Here is a 26,703-nt window from a genome sequence, read left to right on the forward strand (position 1 = left end):
TGGAATACTTTATGTAGACCAGCCATGTGTGGTTGCTTTAGGGTTCAGGGTGGAATAGGATTTAATACTGCACCAACTGGTGTTTGTGGAACAGCTTGGTTTGGATTCCAAGACACAATCTGTACGTTCTGTTGCCAAGCATGGTTACCCCCCCCCCCCCCCCTCAAAAATCACTCAGAATTACTTAAATTCTAATGATGTTTGAGAAAGGATAAGCCTATGTTCTGGGAAGCTTTTGCCTGGTGGACAAGGTTTCAAATGTGTGGTCTTGAGAAATATGAACATTTAGAGCCATAATGAGCTGTATGGCCACAGTAAAATAAGGCAATACGCCATTTGTGCTTTTCCACAGTTAAGGGATGTCCTATTTCTATGTTGTTATAGTGTTTATTATTGTTTTGAATAAGTTTTTCAGTTGTTTTTTTACTTTAATTTGTTTTAGCCATTTTTATAGTTTTCTTTTTAGCTTTAAAGCTTTTTAGTTTTCGTAATTATAAACTTATTTTATATCAGTAAGTTGCCAATGCATTTCTAATCTAAGTTTTGTTTAAGTTCAAATTTTTATGTAATGTTTATTTTAATCTACTAAAACATTTGAAATAATTTTAGTTTTCCTTAATTGTGACAACACTGCCTCTGGTTTCCTACTAGGGATTGTGCATTGTGCTGGAATATGATTGACTAGAGCTAGACTCTCTCTTTCACTTCCCATGAAGCCTTGGTCGGTCTAAAAGTAATACTTCATGAAATACCCTATTTATTTTATGCATATTTTAAACTGTTTTACAGTATGTGCACCGTCACTTAGTATACACTAATTGTTTATTGCTTTTGGAAAACAACAAACCACGGCAATATTATAAAAAACACAGATTTTTAATAAATATGCGTATTGTGCATCAATAACATTGGGAAATAAATTAGTTTATTAGCGTATTGTAGTATGTTTTCCAAGCTATGTAGAAAAATTGAAATCGAATGTATGGTTATTTAAATGATTTGACTGATATTGTGCAGCAGCTTATAGAACATACCACATTTGAATTATTAATTTTAAAAAAAATTAAACACAAGTTGATATTATGAATTTCAATGACACGGTTTATGAAAAGAGCAAGTAAAATATAGTCAGCTACAAGATATTTCTCTCATTCAATATAGTACCAGTTTAGAAACACTTTGTAATTCAAGGCTTTAAAACGAACATCCTTGGATCATGCGCTTATTTCTGAAACTTGATAGAATTTTTATGTAGCTGTTAATAATTTAGTGAAACATATAATTTTGCTCTTTTAAATGTCAAAATGAAACAGCATTTTTAATGGGTGTTACACATTTCATCCCTTTTAAAGAGCACGGCAAAGGTTTAAATCTGGACTTTTAAATAATGCCAATTATTCCGACCAATGATTCTGATTAGGAACAACCATCTGGCATTCACGATCTGGTATAATGGATACATTCTGTACAATTCTTCGTCGTCATATTCTTTGGGTGTAAAACTACACAGCATTTGATGTGCCCTGTGCTGGAAACAACCCTTGCATCAATGCCATTCTAATTAGCATAGAGCGAGAGGATAAATTAGACCTGAATTTCCAAAGGCAAAGAAGTCTTACTCTGCACTGACAACCCTTTAAACACAGTTCACTTGCTTTCCACCTTTTCCTCCCGGGAGATCTGCATGAAAGAGGTGACACAAGGCGAAGGTGGTGTCTTGGTGTCCAACATCCAATTATCGCCCATACTCTTGTTCAGCAGTTATGATTTACATGTCACTGGTGGGTACACCCGCAATAATGAACCCAGTTTTGCTTTACCATACTTATGGGATATTTTGACCTTTGTAATGTCAACTGAAGTCAAACATCTTTTGTGCTTTGCAGGTCTAGCCAAACCCATGGGACTGGTGGAGGGACCTGGAGGTCTAGGACAGGGTGGTGCAGCTGCTACGCTGGGGGAGGACAGCCGAGAGAGCGAAGGGAGGTACGAGGAGTACGGCTACAATGCTCAACTGAGTGACCGCATCTCCTTGGACAGGAACATTCCGGACTACAGGCCCAAAAAGTGAGTATGCTGAAATGACTTTAAACACAGAACATGCCCTTGGAGGTTGAGATAAGAATAGACGTCGAGCTGAGCCGCTGTGTGCAGTGGCATTTGTTCTACTCTAGCACACACTCTTAAAAAAAAGGCTACAATTTCACAAGTTCACACTTTAAAAATTAGATTGGGTAAAGGGAATGGGTGTTTGGCATGCTGTTCGGGGGAAGGCTCCAAGCTCAGAATGTGGCCCGAGCCCAGAGTACTCTGGCTGGGATAGGAACTAGCCGAGAGTCAGGATGCAGAAGAACGAAGGTAAGTCAGCTATATATATATATATATATATATATATATATATATATATATATATATAGGCCTCTTTAATCATACTGATTGTGTAGACTATGTGCTCCTCCCGAACTTTGTTAATAAAACATCATTTAATTTCTGATGCATTCGATTTTTTTTTTTGTGCCAAATGTTTTTTTAGTATCATTGAGACACTTAAGTTTTTTTATTAATAGTTTGAATTGGTTTTTAAACTTTCCATTTTAATTTCCATTTTTATAAATTTTGTTGTGTTTTTGTCAGTTTTAGTATTATTTTTTGCATTGAAAATACAAAGCGATTAAATTCCATATACCAATACGGAGATCATTATTTACTAACCCATATGTCATTCCAAACCTGTATGACTTTCTTTCTTCCGTAGAACACACACACAAAAAAGGTTTTTTTTTTATCTTTCACTTTCTTCTCTCCATAAATATAGCCATGGTAGCTGGTATGGCATTAATAAGAAAAACAAACAAACATTTTTTTTTTCTCAATAAAGTTAAGATTAATTGGGTCCATTGTTGAGTTGGATCCCATTGACTTTCATTGTATGGATTAAACAGTTAAAATATTCCTCAAAATATCTTATTTTATAATCAAAAGTAGAAAGAAAGTAGTTTTTAATATAGGTTCGGAATGACGTGAGGGTGTACAGAATTTGTTCACAAGATATTTGAGAACATTCATTCCATTTTGGGATATGTTCTAAAGTAAAAGTAAAATTTAGAGTGGTGTGCAAGAAAATCCGACTTTATTGGCTGCTTTGAATTTTGCTCCCACACGTGTCATGGCCCTTTACAACCATCTACACTGCAGGGTTGATTTTAAAAAGGAAACAGGTTTATAAATAGCCCAGTGGCTGAATCACTTCCCACATTTTAGCATTACAATGCCCTTCAGGGAAGAATCACATTAATAGAGTCAATAGCTAGCAGTGAAGAAGCATTGTGTTAGACAAAGGAGTTATGACTGTGTGGAATAGTATCCCTGCCCACTAGGATAGTGTTAATGGTAGGAATGTTAATAATGCAGCAACAGTCCAGGGGTATTTTATATGGTGGAAAAAACGACCTCAGAAACAGCTCTGGAATATTAATGGTCATTCATAATAAGTTTTATATTAAGAACATGACCCAAAGTACAGATCCAGTGATTGAGAGGAGATACTAAAGGCTATCCGTATCTGGGTTTTCTATTGATGGTTAGCTACGAGAGATTCTCTCGTACTGCGTAATATCTTACGCTAGTGGAAAACCTCTTTTTTTCACAAAATATTGAAGCCAAAAATTATCCTTAATTTTGAATGAATGAAAAACGCATTGCGGTAGTTTGAGAACCTCTCATTAGAGAACATACTCGGTTACTAATGTAACCTCTCTTGAAGAGGAAAACACGCTTTGGTTCGCTTCGGCGATGAAAAACCAGATTATATCAGCCCATCTAGCTATGTTTATTGGCCCAGGCCACGCACACTTTGGCGGAAGGTGACGTAGTAGGCGCGATCTGACGTCACCAAGGGCCTCTCTTGATCTCAGGACAGTCAATAGGCACGCGAGTCGCCTTGCCTATGTCTGCATGCTGCCACAACACGTTTTACATTAATTCAAAATGGTTTCAATATATATCTCGTGGAAAAGAGGTTTTCCCCTTGCATAAGATATTACGCATTACTCGTTCCCTCTTCTAGAGAGAACTGAGGTTACGTTAGTAGCCGAGTATGTTTGTTGTGGTCAATAGTCAACTATAAAAAACGAAATATAAAAATATGAATGCTTTTCAGATATTCTAGACACAAGTTGCTTTTATCACACTGATGGGTCTGTGTTCGATTTAAGCCATTGTTGATGATGGAGGTTGTCTTGCAGTTGCTATTCTGAAGCCACTTTAGTTGTTGTGATTCAAACTCTGTGCAAATCATGATTCTCTGTGTGTGTGTCTTGGCAATAATGCTTCCTACTTGCATCGCTGATAAACACAATCATTCACGCTCCTGTACACAAACATGTGTTACCTAAGATATCTCCGTCTGACTTGCACAATCCAAGCCATCACAAATCCGACACTCACTCAGCATGAGCACCTCTTCTTGTTTCGAGGGATGAAAGCTTAATGATAATGATTTCTTTAACATGTAAGCGAGGTAAATAATTCACAGGCTCTTGTTTGGTAAGAAACATGAAAAATTTAAATTAACTTGTCGGCTTGCAGATGAATAATAACCTGGGATATTCTTTTTAGCTCAGATACCAGGAATATAATTTTAAGAAATAATCATGAAACACGCTCGGGGAATCACCTACAAATTATAAAATTACCCGTAAAGGGAAAAGTTACCAACGGCCTGTTTGGACAGCCGAACACAACAAATTATGATCAGTTCTCCGTCCAGGTCGGTGAAAATAGATCAGTTGTACTATCAATAATCAATCATAAGAATTATAATTAAATATTATATAATGCAAGATGGGGCCCATAGGATTGACAGCCTATACTGTCCTCTTCAAGTAATCCAGGAACATGTCCATTGTCTGTTTTTTTTTTCTTTTTTTACTTTTTTTTTTCTTCTGAACACTGGACAGCCAATACAACACTCACTGCTTCATCCATTGTTTGTTTACATTCGTTTTCGGAAGTCACTCGCTAATAGTTTCGCCATGATACAATTTGGTGTGATTAGGATGGCAAGAGGACACGTAATGAAGTAATGCGAAAGAAACATCATTTATTATTAGGGCTGTCAAACGATTAATCACGATTAATCGCGTCCAAAATAAAAGTTTGTGTTTACATAATATATATAGGTGCACTGTGTATAATTATTTTATATATATAAATACATACACATGCATGTATATTTAAGAAAAAAATATTATATATATATAAAATATTTCTTTTTATATATAATATAAATTGTATATAAATCTATATATGCAGTATATACATGAAAATATTTCTTAAATATATACAAGCATGTGTGTATATATAAAATAATTATACACAGTGCACCCACATATATTATGTAAACACAAACTTTTATTTTGGATGCGATTAATCGTGATTAATCGTTTGACAGCCCTATTTATTATACATAAGTGAAATAATTATACAAACAGATGAATAATAGTAACAATAAGCAAGGAAAAATAAGCAAAATATTTACAGATCAAAGAGTTATCAGATTAATAAATAACCCAAGAGAAAAAGGGATGCAATTAGTCAAGCCAAAGAAAAGAACAAAACAAAACTCAATCTAACTTGTTATTAAACCTCTAATCTAACTAATACACGAAAAAAAATAAAATAAAAGACATCAAAACTTCAACATCAAGCGCCCTATCTGAAGTACTCTGACTTACAAATACTAAAGACATACAGGGGTTGGACAATGAAACTGAAACACTGGCCAATGTTGGAGGTTTCACATCTATATGCCTGGCGGCCAATCTTCAGAGTGAAGCACGGGTGGATCAGTGATGGTTTGAGCTCCAATATCATGACAATCCTGATTGTATTTGATGGACACGACACTGCCGAGGACTACCAAACCCTTCTGGAGGATCATGAGCACCTGATGCTCAAACCGCTCAAACCGCATGATCATGCACCAACACACAGCAAGACTTGTGACAGAAGGGTTTGATGAAGATGAAAGTGACGTTGAACATCTCCCATGGTCTGACAGTCACCAGATCTGAATATTATTGAGGTGTTTTGGAGGAGCGAGTCCACCAGCATCATATAGTGACCTGGACACTGTTCTGGAAGAGGAACGGCTCATAATCCCTCTGGTCACTGTGAAGGACTTCTATCTGTCAATTGGTGCTGTATTTGGATGCAAAATGAGGCCCTTACCATTCTAACAAATTATTGTGTTGTAAGACCAGGTGTTTCAGTTTCATTGTCCAACCTCTGTACAGAGGGTGGCATTTACTTTCTTACAAATAGAAACATAAATGCCATGATTTTAATATTCATAAATAGGAATTGGTATGCATTTGTACATCTGTAAAGTTGTTCAATTGTTCTGTCAATACGTCAGTATTGTACGTTGCAATGGGTTCGAAAACGTAAGTAAATGTACGTTTGGTAGAACCACACTTACACATGTATTCTCATGAGATCACGTTGAAAGAACACAAGCAGTTGCATTCAGACAGCAGCATTGAGCCTCAGAGTGGTTTGTTTCTCTGACGCAAATCCCATACAAACAGGTGTTGATGTGTTACTTGGCTAATGCTTACTAGGAGTCATCCTCCAAAGGTCGTCGATGTCCAGAAGGGGCAGTGCATTGATGGCAGTTTCTATTTAATGTATACTTAATTGATAATCTCAAGGACATGGTTCTTCAGTCTCTCTGGCCAAAGGTCTAATTGATGTGTTTTCTCAAACTACAAAGGCCGTATATTTTATGCAGGCACAAGAAAAGTAGGCTCTTAAAAAGGTCAAGCTGACCTTAGCTTAAACTACTTGAGGCAAATGAATTTACCACCAACCAAAGAAAACAAATCAATATAACTATATCAAGGAGCCATTTTATTATTGACCCAGGAAAAGATGATGCAGGAAACTGTATAAGTAGATTGAACAATCACAAACGAATGACACATTGAGCGAAGGGCATTATCTATCAACACTTCTTCTTCTACTGAGGAGATATCAGTGAAAACATGGCAAGTGTTTTTTATGATGACAATCAGAAAGTTGCTTCTAGACTGGAACCAGAATGGAAAGGTAGGAAATGTTAGAGGTTAATGTGAAGTCTTATGGAGAGAAATGATTCAGGGAGAGGCAGTGAGAAAAGAGAGTGAGAGATGGGAATACATCTTAATCTAGGTGTCTGTTTCTGTCATGCTTTGTTCCAGGTCAAATTATGATAACTGGACAGCCAGCTTAGGCTCTATTTCACACGGATGAGTCCATCTCTCATCTTGTTACAGCCCACAGCTGCCTGGCCCTGTCCAGCGGTACAAATTCAGACTTGAGCAATGGCCTAGATTGCAGGTAGTAACTAGAGCAATGAAAGTGTAACATTACTTATGGTCGTGAAGCTAAATGAATACACTACATAGTGTAGCCCAAAAGCATCTGTGTCATTTGAAATGCGCGTACAGATTATTTTGGTTTAATGAGTCAATAAAACAATATATACTGGATATATATAGTGAAAATACATAAAGTGCATAAAGTGACCTATGGCTAACAGCCAGTGCATAAAAACAAGATAATGAAAGTCTAATCAATATTATACATAGCCTATATATATACTGTAAAAAAAAAAGTTCATGATTTGTAATCACAACATTTATTCTTTTGTCAAATCAACTTAAATAATTTATGTGGTTCAGAAAACATAACATTTTGAGTTTCTAATGATTAAATCAATTTACTTCATTGTATTAACTCAATTTTTCCATTTCAATGAACTTAAAATTTTAAGGCAACCAGATTACTTTTTTTTTTTTAATTAAACCAACAATATTTTTACAGTGTATGTGTTTGTGTAAAGATTTTATATACTGTATATATATATATATATATATATATATATGTATGAAGAGTTCAGATGCAAAAGCCTCTAAATGCCATTTGAAATTTTCTTCTTGAATGATGATTTTTATCAAACTTGTATATTTAAGTTCAGTAATTTCACTTAAATAACAATTAATAGGTAATCATCATTGCCATTTAAGTGAAATCACTGAACTTAAATATACAAGCTTGATAAACATGATCATTCTAGAAGAAAATTTCAAATGGCAGAGGCTTTTGCATCTGAACTCTTCATATATATATATATATATATATATATATATAGAAAGAGATGTCCTTGACTGTATACAGGACATATCTGATATATCTATATTATTAATATTTGTACTCAATCAAAGATTGCAAATGATTAAAAATAGGCTTGTTTTTCAAGCGTTGATGTGACATTGCACTGTTGTTTTGGCACAATTGCTATTTCACCTGAACGCAGCGATGCCTTTCTTTGAGATAACATGTAGAAGGATTTACTTGGATTTATTTGATGTATTCATGCACATTTTGTGGAAAAATATGTCTGGTGACTTTAGTTTTGCATTCACAGTGCTTTGCATGAGCAATTGAGGGGAAAAAAGGGATTGGAATAACAGTAACCTGCTGTGAAGGAGAAAAAAATACTTTAATGGCCTGATCAATCAAACCTTTCTTTTGCTGCTATGACTGCAAAACTACATGGAGGACTGTTGTAAATATCTTTGAATGATATCTGCACACCTGTCACTGTTGAAACTATTATAATATTTTGTATTTTATGCACTGGATGTTAGCCATAGCTGCATGTTCGGTTTAGTACAGTCTAGCTAATATAGGAAATATTCCATAGTCATGCAGTCCAAGAATTGATCATTTGACTTTTTTTGAGATTTTGATAAAAGTGTAAAAAAGTAAATAAAAGTGTTGTTTTAGTATCAATGAGATTCAATAATTATCTTTTTTTAGTCTTTTTTGTCTAATAACTAACAAAACAGTTTTTTTTTATTTCAGTTTAGTGTTAACTAAATTTATAACTAAATGAAAACAATACTTTTTTTTATTTTATTTCAAGTAACACAGATGGGTTTTTTTATTTTTTATTAACGTTTTTGTTTTTGTCAAAGCCACTTATTTTTATGGAATATTTAAAAAAAATTATTTATCGGGGCACATCATTAGGGACGTGACAACGTTTTACTCACATGTCATCACAGCAATAGCAAACCACAACCATCCAGTCAAGCCCAATGGACAAAACCAAGACCCCCTTTATTATTAGTTTGAGAAACCATTTCACTCAGATATATGTCAAGATGGGGAAGAAAAGACTTTTACAACTTCCGTTTCTTGCTGACTATAACTACAATAACCCATGGCTTAGTCTATTTGTATTGTTGTTTGTTTAGAGTGGGAATTTGAGATTTTTTAACACCTAATGTGAATTGTGTTTTTGGATATCTTTGGATTAAACCTACTCTTAGTGTTGCATCATTTCAGACTGAAAATCACCATTACTGACTACGTGGCTCTTTCACACGTGTGAGTGTGTGGGTGCAAAAGTGTGTAAATTCACACAGGGAATGCTGTTGCTCCAGATTGGGTGAGGGGATTTTCACTGAGGGGGGCAGAGCCATTAAATATTATCGACTGGCAGAAGGGGGATCAAGGAACATTATCCTTGTATTTAAGGGGGGTTAGTATTTTTTCTGTTTTGAGTAATTCTTAGTGTGGCATATCTTAAAAGTTCCGCATTTGTCAATGAGAGCATATGGCGTAATTTAGATATCTTTTTAAAATGGAAAAATTAGGTTTTACAGAGACTAGACACGTAACTTTCAAATGAAAGATTGGCATCAAAGAGCACACCCAGGTTCCTTACCGAGGACGAAGACAGAGCAGCCATCAAGTGTTAGACAGTATTCTAGGCTGTTACGTGTGGACGTTTTTGTCCAATGATCAGAATCTCAGGGGTTTTTTTCTTCAGAATTTAGTAGTAGGAAATTACTAGTCATCCAATTTTTTTTATATCAGCTATGCATTCCGTTAATTTTGTGAATTGGTAAGTTTCGTTAGATTTTGAAGAAATATAAAGCTGAGTATCATCGGCATGACAGTGAAAGCTGATTTCTAATGTTTCCTAATGATATCTCCTAATGGCAGCATGTACAGCACTAGAATGTGAATCATATTCATTGATTTAATTTATCAAATATATATTTGCTTCAGTTGTTTTCATGCTTAATATGCCTGTTAAAATGTATTGTACAAGCGTCTGTTACTTTCACTGTTCATTCTATTGCTCTATCATATTTGATCTTTCATTTAATAGCACAGCACATATTTGGAGCTGCTTCAGCAGGTTTCAATGCTGAGGATTTTCTCATCTACTGGGCTGGCAGGGCCAGTGGTTCAAATGTTTAGATAACTGTGAAATGTCACAATTCTCTATATACAGCAAAAACTACTTGAATAATTAAAGGAAATTTAGAACATGATTAAAGACAAGTCAGTAATAAAATAAGAACAAAGATACAAATGAAGATACAAATTAAATAAACAGTGCTGTTCGTGTGTGTCTGCACATTTTAGAATAATATATACATTACCGATGCTCATTATAATATTAGCTAATACCAGTTCATCTTCCAATACAATTTTTGTTCACTATACCTTTTTGTGAGCAAACAACTTTGGTATTCTTCAATAATTTGATTGCCCAGAGAATTCTAATCTGCTAAATGCCAAAACCTAGACTCTGTAATCTTATTGTATGAAATATAACCTATTCATGAGCTCCGTAATCCTCAGCCATATTAAAAAAGCTGAGAGCAAAGTCAACACAGGCAGGATCCCATGTCTCAGGATGGAGAGAGGAAGGGATTTCACTGTGAACTTATGGTTGATTTATTAAATATTAAGTAAAATAAATATAAAGTATGAATATATATTATAAATATGTCGGCCACCCTGCTCTCTAAGAAATCAGAACCATTGGATAAAGCCATATCATATTTAAAGCCATATCATATGTTCTGATGAATTGTAAACAATAAATCTTTTTATTTATTTATTTTTTTCAATTAAGTGATATATATTACATTTACATATATATATATATATATATATATATATATATAAATGTGTATGTTTAATGGGTAGTAAATACATAAATATTTATGAAGAGTTCAGATGCAAAAGCCTCTAAATGCCATTTGAAATTTTCTTCTTTAATGATGATTTTTATCAAACTTGTATATTTAAGTTCAGTAATTTCATTTAAATGGCAATGATAATTACCTATTAATTGTTATTTAAGTGAAATTACTAAACTTAAATATACAAGTTTGATAAAAATCATCATTAAAGAAGAAAATTTCAAATGGCATTTAGAGGCTTTTGCATCTGAACTCTTCATATATATATATATATATATATATATATATATATATTCTTGCTTCTAGAAAATTGCCGCTCTAAATTTTGTTGTACCTTACAACAACAATAAAGTATCCTACTCCCATTGTAAATGTTTTACGATATTAAATATGGTAAATTGTGAATTGTCCATAAAAATAAAAATAAAATGTTAAATGCCCTCACATAATATATAACCTGCAAACTGAATACACTGATGTCTGTTTTCTCCAGGTGTAAGCAGTTGACCTACCCCGATGACCTTCCCCAGATCTCCGTGGTCTTCATCTTTGTGAACGAAGCTCTATCTGTCATCCTGCGTTCTGTTCACAGCGTGGTCAACCACACCCCGGCACACCTGCTCAAAGAAATCATACTGGTGGATGACAACAGTGACAGCGGTAAGGACACATCCCTCTGTGATTTTGTTTATCGCTTTGTTTTGTCTGAAATGAAAGCAGCTGTTAAATGTTTACCAGTTTCTCCTGTTGCTCCAGACATAAAGGATTTTGTAAAGAAAGTGTTCATAGAATGATATGTTAATAATAAACACAGCGCGACATCCCAAGATAAAATATGACTAACCTGTTTTGGAAAGCAGCTACAGTCTGTGTTTTGTCTGAGCAAACAACCCTTTTTGTTGCTTGGTTAGAGACAGAGCTTAAAGACTGAGAAAAAGAGGAAAAATAAACAGCAAGAGACAAACACCTCGAGAGTAAACCTTTAGGTGTGTACTCTTGCACACAGCTCCGGGTTTATAAATAATCTTTAAAAGAGAAGACAGATCGCTCCTTTAAAATCAGAGACATTCTTACGTTTGCCACTGATACTGTGCATTTTGCAGTCATTTTATTTGATCAAATTAAAAGTATTGATACAAGTAAATGAAAAATGTTATTAGTGTGACTGTGCCAGCGCGACTCTAATGTTCTCAAAATAGTGTTTTTAAACCTTTTTTTTTACAATTTAACTTGAACATGTTTTCTGTGTCACATTATTTATTGCATGCAGCCTTAAAACCATGCAAGTAGAGCAATAATCAATCACTCTTTTCTAGAATCCTCTTCATCACTGTTGGGTAGTAGTTTATTTGAGTGCAGGTTTGGCTTGGCATCATAGAGGTTGTAAAGGGGACCGCTCATGAGCACCCTACTGAATCACAAAATGATAAATGGGATACCCTACAGGCTTGTGGACCTCATGGACACGCTTGAGCGAAGGCCATGAGACCAAAAGTCTGCATCAAGTGTGCCATTTGACACAGGGCTTATCTCTAATGCATTGTTTGGAATTCATTTTTAGCAAATTGGTTCATTCTGAAGATTAAAACGAAATATTTTAAATCGTTTTCTCTGATTCTCAATATTATTTATTTGTTTAAAAATAACGGTCATTCTAATATGCTGATTTGGTATATGTCTTTTTATTATCAATGTTGGAAGCAGTTTTTGCTGCTTAAAGGCGAACTCTGGTCAATTTTAACATTGAGCTCCTTTTTTGTACATTTGGAGTAGGGATGCACCGAAATGAAAATTCTTGGCCGAAACTGAAAACCGAAAAAGAGGAAACCAAGGCCGAAAACCGAAAACCGAAACACCGAAAGAAATTATGCCAATTATTAGTACCATTGCATTTATGGCTATGAATGTGTACAAACTTTACTAAAATCAAGGCATTGCAATTGCATAAATTAATATAACATTTTCAAAGAATAAATCAATTACAAATTATGCAAATATTTATTTAGCACAATGCACAGTATAAAATAAAATTCAAACTAAAATGTTTAACTTGACCCCACTCATGTGTACACTAAATAATAATCTACTGGCCTGCAGAAAGGTTTTAAAATGAAACGTTCTCTCAAAAACAAAGCCGAGCGCAAACTTCTCATCACATTAGCACCCAGTTTGCACGTCTAAATTAGTTACATTTTAAAAATGTAGCATACAATAGCATAAAAAGCCTTTTTAAATGAACAATGGTCCATGTTTAATACAAATGTACACGAAACTTAATGAAACATGTTTAGTGAATGTAGAAAATATTTAAGAGAGCATTAATTTAGTTCTATACATATACATGTTCCCATATACATATTTTTTTGTAATGTCACAAGTAATAATCTCAGGGTTTACTGGGTTTTACATGATTATTTTTGTATTGGTGGTGGAATACTAAAAAATAAACATTGTCATGTATTTATCTGTCTTCTTCTCACCGATTCCTGATGGTTAGAGGACAGTTACTTGAGTCGTCCCCTGTCGTTTCAAGGAATAGTACAACGGAGAGCGCGTCAAGTATAAACGCCTCGACCGTTTGGAGCGGTGCACGTGCTGTTTGTGGAGACTCGCGCTGCCTTGTTTATACTTTCGCCTGCCTCCGCAGCGCGAGTCTCCACAGACAGCGCGCGCACCGCTCTTGACCCGCTCGCAACCGGAGTCGTCGTCATGGCGGCGCGCATTGTTTAGAGCAGATATAGGTCGATAAACAAGGTTTCCGTCTCATCGCGGGTTCAGATACACTGAAATACGCCCACACCACAGACATGTTGCTTCAGACAAGCACGTGCAGGTCGCGGTTTCTGTTTGCGTTATCACAACATTTCGGCCGTAATGTTTCGGTGATAAAAGTCTTTCGGCCAAAAACCGAAAATGCACTTTTGGGCCATTTTCGGCCGAAAATTTTCGGCGGCCGAATATTCGGTGCATCCCTAATTTGGAGTGCTGCCAGTACAGACAAAAATGTCAAAAATCAGCCTACACCGTGTTATCGTCTTTTTAAAATTCGCACCCTAGCTGTCGACTTCAATGGGACATGTTCTAAACCTGCTTTTAGCCTCTTAACATCCTTGATTTGTCCTTACGAGTGCACAGCCATGTGAGTGCTGTTATTAGGAGTGACTATGGTCAATCTGACTGCAGTAGATGTGAAAGATATGAATAAAATGATGTTAATTCATCCAGCTCACATACCTCTATTTGCTTCGTGTTTTCGGTCGAAGCCCACAGTAGCCGATTGACGATTTCACGCCTGCGATCATTAGTGAATATCATCTCAAACCTACCACTATGTGGTGTTTTGAGAATATCATCTCAAATGGATAGTTCATCCGAATCAGATGTTGAACATATGGAGGAGGTTTGAGCTGATATTCACTGATGATCGCACGCGTGAGATCGACAATCGACTACTGTGGGCTTCGACCGAAAGCAGGAAGCAAATGAGCACCAAATCAGCATTTTAGAATGATTTCTGGAGGATAATGTAACACTGAAGACTATGGAAGCTTGTTTCCGCCACTGAATAAAAAAATAAAGTAAATAATTGCGACTTTTTATCTCACAATTCTGACTTTTTTTCTCACAATTGCGAGATAAAAAGTCCGAATTGCGTGATATAAAGTCGCAATTGCGAGTTATAAAGTCAGAATTGCGTGATATAAAGTCAGAATTGCGAGATATAAAGTCAGAATTGCGAGATATAAAGTCAGAATTGCGAGATATGAAGTCAGAATTGCGAGTTATAAAGTCAGAATTGCGTGATATGAAGTCAGAATTGCGAGTTATAAAGTCAGAATTGCAAGATATAAAGTCAGAATTGCGAGTTATAAAGTCAGAATTGCGAGATATAAAGTCAGAATTGTGAGATTTAAACTATTCTGAGGGGGGGAAAAAGTTCGTCTTTTTTTCCCCTTAGAATTGGCCTAATAAGTCGCAATTGCGAGTTTATATCTCACAATTCTGAGAAAAGATGTCAGAATTTCGACATATAAACTCGCAATTATGTGTTATAAAGTCAGAATTGCGAGATGTAAACTCGCAATTGTGAGAAAAAAAGTCACACTTCTGTCTTTTTTTCTCAGAATTGCGACTTTATATCACGCAATTCTGACTTTATATCTCGCAATTCTGACTTTATAACACACAATTCTGACTTTACAACTCGCAATTGCGACTTTATATCACGCAATTCTGAGAAATAAAGTCAGAATTGTGAGATATAAACTCGCAATTGTGAGAAAAAAAGTCAGAATTGTGAGATAAAAAGTCACAATTATTTATTATATTTTTTTATTCAGTGGCGGAAACAAGCTTCCATAGAAGACCGGAGTAATGATGCTGAAATTTTAGGAATGAGATACATTTTAAAATATATTCAAATATAAACAGATAGTAATGATATTTAACAGTATTGCTGTATTTTTAATCTAATAAATGCAGCATTGAGCACTTCTTTCAAAAACATTAAAAAAAAATCCTAATGATCCCAAACTTTTGACCGATAGTGGATGTAAATGTGATATATGTACATATGTGTGTTGACAAAATGTCCCTTTAGCAGATAGACACTTTTAAAACGGCAGTACTTCTCAATCTTATTTACATAAAGAGATACCCACACAGGAGCAGCGTTGTGGCGAACAGATGACTTGCAGTACCACTATTTTCCCAATTTGCAGTTATCTCACACAGTCAGCTTCTCTGGATGCGGCGTTGACCATTTCTAATTTCATATGCTAATTTCCTGCTGATGTTTCAGCTTCTTCAAGCTGACATTAAACTGTTAACATGCAAAGGTTGCCTACTTGACCTTTTCTCAGCGCTGTAGCTTGTCGTCTCTGGTTTAGCGCTCAAGCCCCAAAAAACGGCTGGAAGCACAGACACCCTCCACACTTGAATAATGAATTGACCTTAGCGAGCGCGCCTCTGTCTCTTGTCCATTATGAAGATATTTAATAGAGTGCCGTACTCGTGTTACACTGTTCACTGAAGCCAATAAGGTTTTTGTCCTCCTTTTCTGTCCCTCCATCATCCCTGTCTGTTTGGATTAATCTCAGCTGAATCCTGTTATGCAGGGTAACATTCATCCTCACCTTGTGAATAATATTAAGGGACATTGCATCTATTTTTTCTCATCTCATCAGACATGGAGTTGTATTGCGTCCTTGAAATTCAATTCATTTAGACAGTGCTTGTAAACAGATAATAATGGGTTTCACTCCAATTTTTGGCCCTTTAGATGAAGAGTTTGTATAATACGTTTCAAGGACATTCTTTTATTCGAGGTTCCAGTGGTCTAGTAAATGACGTCTGGATTTATCCCTAAAAGCAAACTATACTCATTTAAAATCCTAATACATTTGGAATTTAATTGTATATTTTGCCAAATTCTGCAGATAACATCAGTGGTGAAGTTAATGTTTTATCATCATTTACTCACCCTCATGTCGTTCCAAACATTTCTACTGAATACAAAAGGAGAATTATTAGAATTTAAAATTTTGAGTGAACTATCCCTTTAAGCTTTACTTTTACACAAGTGTTATGGCACACATGTAGACATGTGCATTCATGAGGAAAATGGCTTTCTTTAATTACATTAATTGCTATTCCAGTGCCATATGCAGCCTTCACTATTTATTGTGTGGGGTTGTATATCAAGGCAGAGTTCTTGATGTATGCCCCCCCTTATGTTGATTAAATAAATCAAAGCAATCCCTTTGCCATAGCTCATTTATCTGGATCAGCATGCATTTCAAATATTTTCATAATGCTCAATTTTGATCTGCTGTGTTGCGTAACTTATTTTCGCTTTTCTATTCACAGTATGATGGATGGATATTTGTTTTTTATTGATTGAGGAATTTATAAAATATTTCTGCCTCATGATTCTTAATTTTAGTATCTTCCAGAATGCACCAGAGGGAATCCTATAACTTTTCAAAACACATTTGTGTGTGTGTGTGTGTGTGTGTGTGTGTGGGTGGGTGGGTGGGCTGTTCAACACAATTGCATTTTGTGCCCGCACTTGTTATGGCCATGTTATAATAACCAAAGCATAGCTGACACTAAAAGCAGTCAGCTTTTTATCAACATATTTATGTACTATACATTCACAATACATTTATTAATTTAGCAGAGGCTTTTCGCAAAAGGACTTGTGAATCTAACTGAATAAAACGATTCCTAAATGTCCAAATCAAATTAAAAGGAATTTAAACATTACATGTAAGAATATATGAAGAGTTCAGATGCAAAAGCCTCTAAGTGCCATTTGAAATTTTCTTCTAGAATGATCATTTTTATCAAGCTTGTATATGTAAGTTCAGTGATTTCACTTAAATGGCAATGATAATTACATATTAATTGTTATTTAAGTGAAATTACTGAACTTAAATATACAAGTTTGATAAAAAATCATCATTAAAGAAGAAAATTTCAAATGGCATTTAGAGGCTTTTGCATCTGAACTCTTCATATTATTAAATTACTTTTTTTAATCTTATATATAAAAATCAAATCCTGCATTATTTTTTCTCCATTTTTCAGTAGCTTGCTGTAATGAATACTGGGAAAACCCAAAGATCTTTTGGCAAATTTAAATCTGCTCTGCAAGTTAGTCTGGCAAAGAGCTCATTCAAGCCCATTTCTAATCTGTTGAAATCACGGCACCAATCAGAAACGTTAGGGCGGGCTTTACACGATCACGACGGCACAGCGACGGTGAAACAGATTTTGTACGTTTACAAAGATGGATGCCGCCGTGGAACTAGGGGTTATTTTCAACACAAGTTATTAGAGCGCTAGAATGGGCCATCTGACCAATCAGAGCAGAGTTGGCTCTCGGAAAGCAGGGGAACAGAACCATTTCAGAAAAGAAGTGATGCAGCAATGTATAATGTGAGAAAATTAAATAGTTTTTAATGATATAATGTTAAAGTAAACAGTCTTGTTCAATGGCCTATGTGTCCTATACATGTTTATGGGCAAACATAAAAGTAATGTGAAGTCATTTCAAATCACATTCTTGGGTGATTAAGTCCAGTTTCAAGGGTTCCCATAGCACTTAAAGATTGAAATGTTAATCGTTCTTCTGAGCTGAGAGCTGATGAATGAGAGGGGGAGGTAGTTGTGTGCATCAGTGTGCCTTAAAGAGTGCTCTGTTCCTCCTTAGTCCTCTCCCCATAGAAACTAGAGCACTCAGCAACCTGCAGGAAAAAGCCCAAACACTCATCTATCTTTCTTGAGTGTGTATATGTGAGCGTGTGTCTCGCTGAGTGTGTGCGTGTTCTCCTTGCACTCCATTTGTTTACTTCCCAGAGTTCTTTTTGAATGAGGACAGATAGCTAAGCTAACTCTGAGAAACTAAAGGAGTGGGGAGATTCAGGCGGATTTATTTACCATGTAATTTATAGTGCCACTAAAACGTTTTTTTTTTTTTTTCATTTTATGCTTGAAGTTTATCATAGGAGTCCACTCAAGCCTTTTCGTTGAACCTGAATTATTATTTTTTTTTACGTTTTTGTTTGTTCAGATTCATAAGCGAATGGGTCTAGCCATGTTTTTAGCCACGTAGACCAGTGTTGTAGTACTCGAGACTCGGACTCGGTCTCGAGACCATATTTTAATGGTCTTGGTCTTGTCATGGACTCGTGTGCATTTGGACTCGGAATTGACTCGTACTCGAAAAAAAAATTTTTTAGGACTCTGACTTATTCCCGAGTCCACTCGAGTTCAATTATTAATGTATGTTAATAAAATATTTCTTTAAATTGATTGACACGCCCAGTGATTGGTGATTTTCTAGTGCACAACTGCGCATGACAAATTGTAATAAAATTACTTTTAACACCACCTACTATGTGGCCTTTTTACCCTAAACTGATCATATTTTTTAAACTCTAAGTAAATTCAGTAAAATAAAAAAAAGGATTTCTCTAAGTAAATAAAAGTAAATTAGGTAATCAACCCTCACTGGTCTCGGTCTCGACTCGGACTCGACCATCTCTGGTCTTGGACTCGACTCGGACTCGACTCTCTCTGGTCTCGGTCTCGACTCGGACTCGAGTGAGGTGGTCTCGACTACAACACTGACGTGGACTTTAATGTTTAATTTGTTTACTTATATGCAACTGTGGATATTACATCACAGAACAATTACCGGTAACACTTTATTTTATCGTGTCCCTGTTATACATTTTACATGTACGGTAGTTACTATAGAATAACAGTCAAGTTACACCAAACCTTAACCCTAACCCTTATTATATAATAACTTGTAGTTAATTACTATTACTCATTAATGAATTGTATAATTGCACTGTAACACGGACAGCTTAAAATAAAGTTTAACCAAATTGCATTTTGTGTGTGTGTTTGTGTGTTTTAGAGGGCATTTCCATGTAAAGAGGGTAGTGAAAAGGACATTAGAAACATTTTGAGGAAAAAAAGACTAGTCTTTTTAAGAGACAACTTTTAACAGTTTGCATTATCTAAAAACATACGTAATTAGTATATTCAAACTTTTTGCATAATTTAATAAAATTGCAGCTTAATGACGCAAAAAAAAAAAAGATTAAAAAAATATTTACCTTGATCCATTTTCTTCACACATCACATTTCTTATCTCCTTTCCTTTGTGTTTTTAATAACAAAGAACGTAGTCAATTTGGCGAAGAATTTCACATAAGCAATGATATTTCACTCTTTGTTTAGATGTGATTAATGTGTAAGTTTGGTGTCCTGAATCGACCATTATTAATCAATATCTTAACAATAAAGTCTATGCATACATGTACATAAAAGAAATGCAAAATGTCATGGCATGAAAAGGCTTTACAAAACAATATGACCTTCATATAACAAATAGACAGATGTCGAGATCCCTATTATTGGTGTAGGAAGATTGGCTTCACATGATCTGTTTTTCTCTCGTAGTGGAGCTGAAGTTCAATCTGGATCATTACGTGAATAAGCGATATCCTGGCCTGGTGAAGATCGTGAGGAACAGTAAGAGAGAGGGACTCATTCGGGCCAGGATTCACGGCTGGAACGCAGCCACTGCTCCTGTTGTGGGCTTCTTTGACGCCCACGTGGAGTTCAACACGGCCTGGTAAGTGGGATTCATTCTTTTATTATTTTATGAGGCATTGTCTCGCCACTCAGAGTATCACTGGGATGCTTCTTATGACAAAGGCTTGATTTATCAGAGAATATTCATCATGACATCAATGGGAGCTTAGACTATAGCGAAGAGAGCTGCCGGATGGGTTTTTATCTAAAGCATCTGTCAAAAATGAACTGATAGATTAATGATCTGAGAAATGGATGAATAAGATGTGACATATATAACCTTTTTGCTTTTTGATGATAATGGGCTGCAGGAATTTTCAAGCTAATATATGTTGTTTAGTGCTGGTTTGGTTGGGAACCGACATCCAAACTACAACACTAGCGACCAATGTGTTTTTTCAAGTCAATCCAGTAGTGCTGCACAATTAATCGTTACAAGATCACAATCTCGATTCAAACAACCACTCAATTTTATTCCAAAATGACAACGATTCGACTATGTCTATTAAACCTTTGAAAAAAATCACACCGGAAAATTAAACAACTTCACAAACAGACAGTATCTTTATCAAATGATAGTACTGGGATACAAGTTTTGAACGGGTTGCCTTACAGAAAGCTGGAGCTATTCTTGTAGCTATTCTTGCAGATAGTGAAAGTAAGCTTTTGGCGCTTCAAATACCAATTGTATCGATTACATTGTTACGCCACTAGATTGCGTCAAGTGACTGCTAAAAATGTGCTTGTCATTGAATCATTGATTCAAGCAATTTGCTCAAAAACACTGATTCATCCAGTAATGAAACAAGTGGATTACTAATGAGTGAGTCATTGAATCATTCATTCAAGAGATTTGTTCAAAACCGCTGATTCATCCAGTAATGAAATGAGTGACGTATTTTTGAGTGGGTTATTAAATCATTAATTCGTACGAATGTTTTTAAAAAATAATTAACAATGAATCATTTGTCAAACCCTCTAGTAAATTATGTTATTTTATTTAGTTGTCTATTTAGACTAATAATTTCTCTATTTGAAAAACAAAACAAAAAACGCGATTCTCCAGAATCTACCTCTACAATCCAGGTAGAACAAAAAAATCCATTGTTTGTTGCGTCCAAAAGCACAAAACAGCTCAGATGCGCTGAGACTGGCACTACCAGCCCACACTTAAAATCCTTAAATGAACTTAGGCATCCTTCATCTGTCACCTCCTTCAACTCAAAAGCAATGAGTTCTCATTAAGGCGTCCCATTATGACCTCCATTGGGGAATTATGGATTAACCATTAATGAGCTTTTCCTCTTTGTTCCACAACATAGACATTTATTGGAGAGATGATCACTGAATGAGGCCACCGTTTCAGGCATATGATACTGAATCTGAGGTCAGAAAGACAGGAGATGCTTGTCTTTGAGCCAAAATTAAATTTGTTTCATTATCACTTCCCTTGTGCAAAACTTGGATTGCTTTTTTTTTTTTTCCATTTAAATGGGTTTTGCCTCTGCATGTGAGCTCCAAATTTCAAGGTGTGAAATATGATGGTACGAAATGAAATGCGTTTTAGTGTTTTATTTAAAAGGGGTCATATCAAAATGTATTTTTTTCTTCCTTAGTGTTCCTCTAACATATATATTTTTTTTAATGTTATGTATTTTCATGTTGATTTTCCACCCTCTGACTTAAATAGATGCATTTGGCTGCTGCGCCTTTAAGAAACACCCTCCTCACAAATGAGTAGAAGTTTTGAAAATTAGCATGTTTTCATAATACATCAAGGGTCATGTCAAAAGATCAAGGTACATTTGATTCCTAATGATATGGCACCTTTAACATACTGTTGGATTTCACATACTCTCAGGAAAAAAAGGTACAAAAGCTGTCACTGGGGCTTTACCTTTTCAAAAGGTACACTTTTGTACCCAAAGGCTGAGTATTGTTACCTTAGTGGTACATTAGCACCTAAAATGTTCATGTTACCACTTAAAATGGACATATTAGCTCATAAAATGGACATATTAGCACGTAAAATGTACATATTACCACTTAAAATGTACATATTAGGACCTAAAATGGACATATTAACCCTGAAATGGACATATTAGCACCTAAAATGTACATATTAACACCTAAAATGTTCATATTACCACCTAAAACGGACATATTGGCTCATGAAATGGACATATTAGCACGTAAAACGTACATATTAACACTTAAAATGTACATATTGACCTAAAATGGACATATTAGCTCCTGAAATGGACATATTAGCACCTAAAATGTACATATTAACACTTAAAATGTACATATTAGCACCTAAAATGTACATATTAGCACCTAAAATGGACAAAAGTTTACATTTTGAAAAGGTACAGCCCCAGTGACAGCTTTTGTACCTTTTTTCTGAGAGTGCAGGGTGATATCCAAGCTCAAAAATAAGATCTGTTTTGAATTGTGAGGAACTCCTCTCTTTATGTCATCACCAGCCCATCATTTCGTCATCACCCTGTCGTTGTAAGTCATGGACTTGCACATAGTTATTGTTAGTCATTGTACCATCAGATTCAGATCTTCCCATGGATATATTGTCTATTTTGTTTCCACATTTGATGAGAAATCTTTTTCTATTAATAGAAACATCACATGGTAAACTTTGAAGTAACTTGACGTAAAGCAAAGCTTCAAAGGAAAGTTGATTTTTATATTGGCGGGATATATCATGCTATGCAGGAGGGTTGACAATTAGCACTTTGATGTGTACGTTTCAAAGTAACCGGAGGCAACTAACAGAAATCCAAAGAGGCCAATTAGTCACAGAAACTGTGCAGTACTTCATATATGCTAAGAACAACAGTTTCTAAAATATAGAGGTAAATTCATTAAAAATTATGTCATAATTTACTGAACCTCAAGTCGTTACAAATCGGTGTGACTTTCTTTCTTCTGTGGAACACAAAAGAAGATATTTTGAAGAATGTTCCAGTGCTTTGTTTTTTTGTTTGTTTTTTTTTTGTTGGAACTTTTTGAAATTTCTTGTATGGGCAAAAGCAGTTGAAACATTCAAAATATCTTATTTTGTGTTTTCACAGAAGCAATAAAGTCATACAGGTTTGGAGCAACATAAATTATTAACTAGGAGCTCATTGTATTGAACTCAGGATGGGCGTTTGTCAAGAATCCATATGCAGAAGTTTTATTGAAGCAGAAAATCCAAATCGACAGGCAAAGCAATGGTCAAAGATACAGCTGTGTTCAGTGAACAAAAATAGACCAACGGGTGTGGGACAGCGTGCAAAAATATCCAAAAGGCAGGCAAAAGGTCATAACAAGAGGTAAAAACAATAGCAGTGGATAGAACGATCAGTAAGGCAGAAAAAACTGTGACTCAGTGATTTCCTTTACCAAGTATGCTGGTTCTCCATTAATCTCCACGGGTGGTGGAGGTTCAGATTGGTTTCGGGGCCACATGCAGGGTGGACCGGTTTTAGCAATGATACATGAAATGAAGGAGAAATTCGGTAATTAGAAGGAAGCTTAAGTCTACAGGTCACAGGATTTATCTGTCTGATTATACAAGATGGGCCTATACCTACTAGTAGGTAGCCGTAGACGCAAGTCTCATGTGAAAAGCCAGACCCTGCCTGGCTGATATTTAGGGTGGGGAAGCCTCCGTCGATTCGCTTGGATTCTCTGAGAATGAGGGGCACGTTGAAGCCTCACATGGGCGCTGTTCCACACCCGTTCACTCCTTCTGACTCAGTCATCTACCACCGGTAGATTATTCTACCAAATCTTTTCAACCTAAATCACTATTGCCAACTTTTTTGCACAGAGATCAGGTATATTATGAGTAGTCATTTTAAGGAAGTCATGTCGAGCATGGGATTTTGGCCAAAGAATGTGGTATTTTGTTGCATGGTACATAATTTTAAGTGTGTGCCCTCTAATACAAATTCTACATTATTTTACATGAACAAGTTTTTTTGTTTTCAGATTTTGGCATGAGGGAATTTTGTAGTCACTCTACTACTCATTCAGTTGCGTATCTGTAATTTAGCTTGTCGTCTGTAGAGCTCTAGATTGTGAATTATGCAACCCGATCTCACGGGAATTCGTACGAATTTTACGAGGTGGCTAATTCGTAACAATTCATACGACCTCAGTCGTACAAATTAGTACGATTTTTGCTAAATCGTACATATTTTACGAATTGGCCAATTCGTATGAATTCGTACGAATGACCCACCCCTGACCCCGCCCCTAAACATAACCGTCACGTGGGTTTAGACAAATCGTATGAATTCGCACGAGTGAGGTCGTACGAATTAGTACGAATTAGCCACTTTTTAATCACTCGTACGAATTCGTACGAATTGGTCGTGAGATAGGGTAGGAATTATGTATTTTTTTTAAAGGTGTTTCAGTCTTCAGTGTGAGTGACACTTGTGGACAGCACATAACAAATTATACCACAGCCTGTAGTTCCACCCTAATTTGAGCTTGTCGACCTGTCAGTTTCAAGATGTTTGTGCGTGTCACATGAGGATAGAGTATACAGCCAGCCCAGTGGGTCACAAATTGCTCCTACTTTATGACTTACACAAAACCTTTTCTCCAGGACAGAACATAGTGTTCTAGACTCATTCAGTATTCATCCACGTGACTTGATCTGAATAATCATATTCATATGTCATTCCAATTCAGATCAAGTCCATGCCATGCCAAATGTGCTTTTCTTGTTAAAATTACATCTAAATTTATATTTCTAATTTAATTAATTTTAATTGCACTTCCCTTCAATTCTCCATATTATTTGCTGCCTCAAATCAAATGCAGGTATTTAATTAAATTTTGAAAGTGAAAACATCCTATTTTTTTTTTTGAACATTTCAGGAAGATTTATTCCATCTTGGTGTTTCCATTTCAGAATTTGTCTGAGCTGAACAAGATCTACCTTTGCACTCCAAGTCACAATCGGTGTGTATTTCAATATGCATTGTACTTGTGAACATACACGCCTGAATTAAAGCATCTGGCTCCTGACAGAATTTCATTATTAATAACACACGCTTAACCTTTATAGAGTGGCCCAGCACAGTGTTCGGTAGACTGGCAGAATTAGCTGTGATTGTATGAATACAAGAGAAGGCCTCTGTTGAACATTATTGATTATTCATGACTTGGGTCTTTTATCATCTGCTGTTGAATTCTGAAATGGTAAACGTGTGTGTGTGCGTCATTACACAGGTGACTGATAATTGATATTGTTAAGCCCTCATCTGTAGGCCATTTTTCCCCCTGAAAAGTATGTCCAGCCTTCCACCGCTTTGCCCTAGTGTCTTATTCTTCCTGTCCCCTTTGCTCACAGTTGTGTTTGACACTGGTTTGATTCGCCAATCTCCCACACCTTTTCTTTCTCTTTCAATTTCTTCCTGCATCTTTGCCTCAAGTTTCTTGGGAGCTTTGTTTGATTTAAAGGGAGAAACACAGTAATACATAAGAGAATCTGAAATGTATTATATATGTGGTACGAGATAGAAAATTCAATAGCAACACCAAAAAATACAAGCCTTGTAGGTATGTGTCCCACAGCAATATAAACAAGCGTACAGTAGTTGTTTATCAGCTCCTTCTGTGGCTGTAATTGTCAGCTTTTATATGTTTTTTATTCCGAAGTGTGTAATTTTTTTTCAATTTCAAAAATACTTTCTCTTGTCCCAGTTTAGTGTGCTGACCTTAAGTAAGCCATTCTTATGTTTACTTCTTGAAGACTGTAAACACTGTGGCTTTGATTGTTTTGAGCTGTCCAACTTTCTTCTTTGACTTCTTGTTTGTGGGACTTTGTGAATAAATGGAGTATTTGGTAAGATGTTATTAGGTTTGGTGCTGCTAGTTTAACTGAATGAATGACATGATTTATCTTAAAGGAATAGTTCACACACAAATGAGAATTCTGTCATTATTTATTCATCCTTACGTTGTTCCAAACCTTAAAGGATTAGTTCACTTTTGAAAAAACTTTTGCTGATAATTTACTCACCCCCATGTCATCCAAGATGTCCATGTCTTTCTTTCCTCAGTCGAAAAGAAATTTAGGTTTTTGATGAAAACATTCCAGGATTTTTCTCCATATAATGGACTTCAATGGGAACCGGATGGTTCAAGTATCAAAAGACGGTTAATAACAGTTTCAGATGCAGCTTCAAATGTCTTTAAACGACACCAGACGATGAATAAGGGTCTTATCATGCAAAATGATCGGTTATTTCAAAACTTATTCCAAAAATGTAACTTTTCTAAGGACAAATGCTAGCCTTGCTATATTCTCTGAGGCGCGTTTGTAACGTCACGTAATACGTAATTACGTTCAAAAGGTCACGGGCGACGTAGCCGGAAGTACAGAATCAAAATCGTCCGACATCGTTGTTTTTCCTTTTAATTCCTTTTTTTGTAAACGGTGTTTGAGTTAGTTTGCACGTTCAACCTATGCGTTCAACTTGTAAACACTGACTCTGTACTTTCGGCTACGTCGCCC

The 26,703-nt window shown here is 35.6% G+C and overlaps 1 protein-coding gene across 1 annotated transcript in view; it reads left to right on the forward strand.

Annotated features, from left to right (window-relative positions):
- The window catches only part of galnt9 (polypeptide N-acetylgalactosaminyltransferase 9), a 92,534-nt gene that overhangs the window by 10,778 nt on the left and 55,053 nt on the right, over positions 1-26,703 (forward strand). The window contains exons 2-4 of the mRNA XM_039658610.2: positions 1,887-2,067; positions 11,548-11,714; positions 20,034-20,208. Coding sequence (XP_039514544.1) covers positions 1,887-2,067; positions 11,548-11,714; positions 20,034-20,208 — 523 coding nt within the window. The remainder of the gene's footprint in view (positions 1-1,886; positions 2,068-11,547; positions 11,715-20,033; positions 20,209-26,703) is intronic.

This window comes from Pimephales promelas, chromosome 4 (assembly GCF_988280905.1).
Source record: "Pimephales promelas chromosome 4, fPimPro1.hap1.1, whole genome shotgun sequence".
Lineage (NCBI taxonomy): Eukaryota > Metazoa > Chordata > Actinopteri > Cypriniformes > Leuciscidae > Pimephales > Pimephales promelas.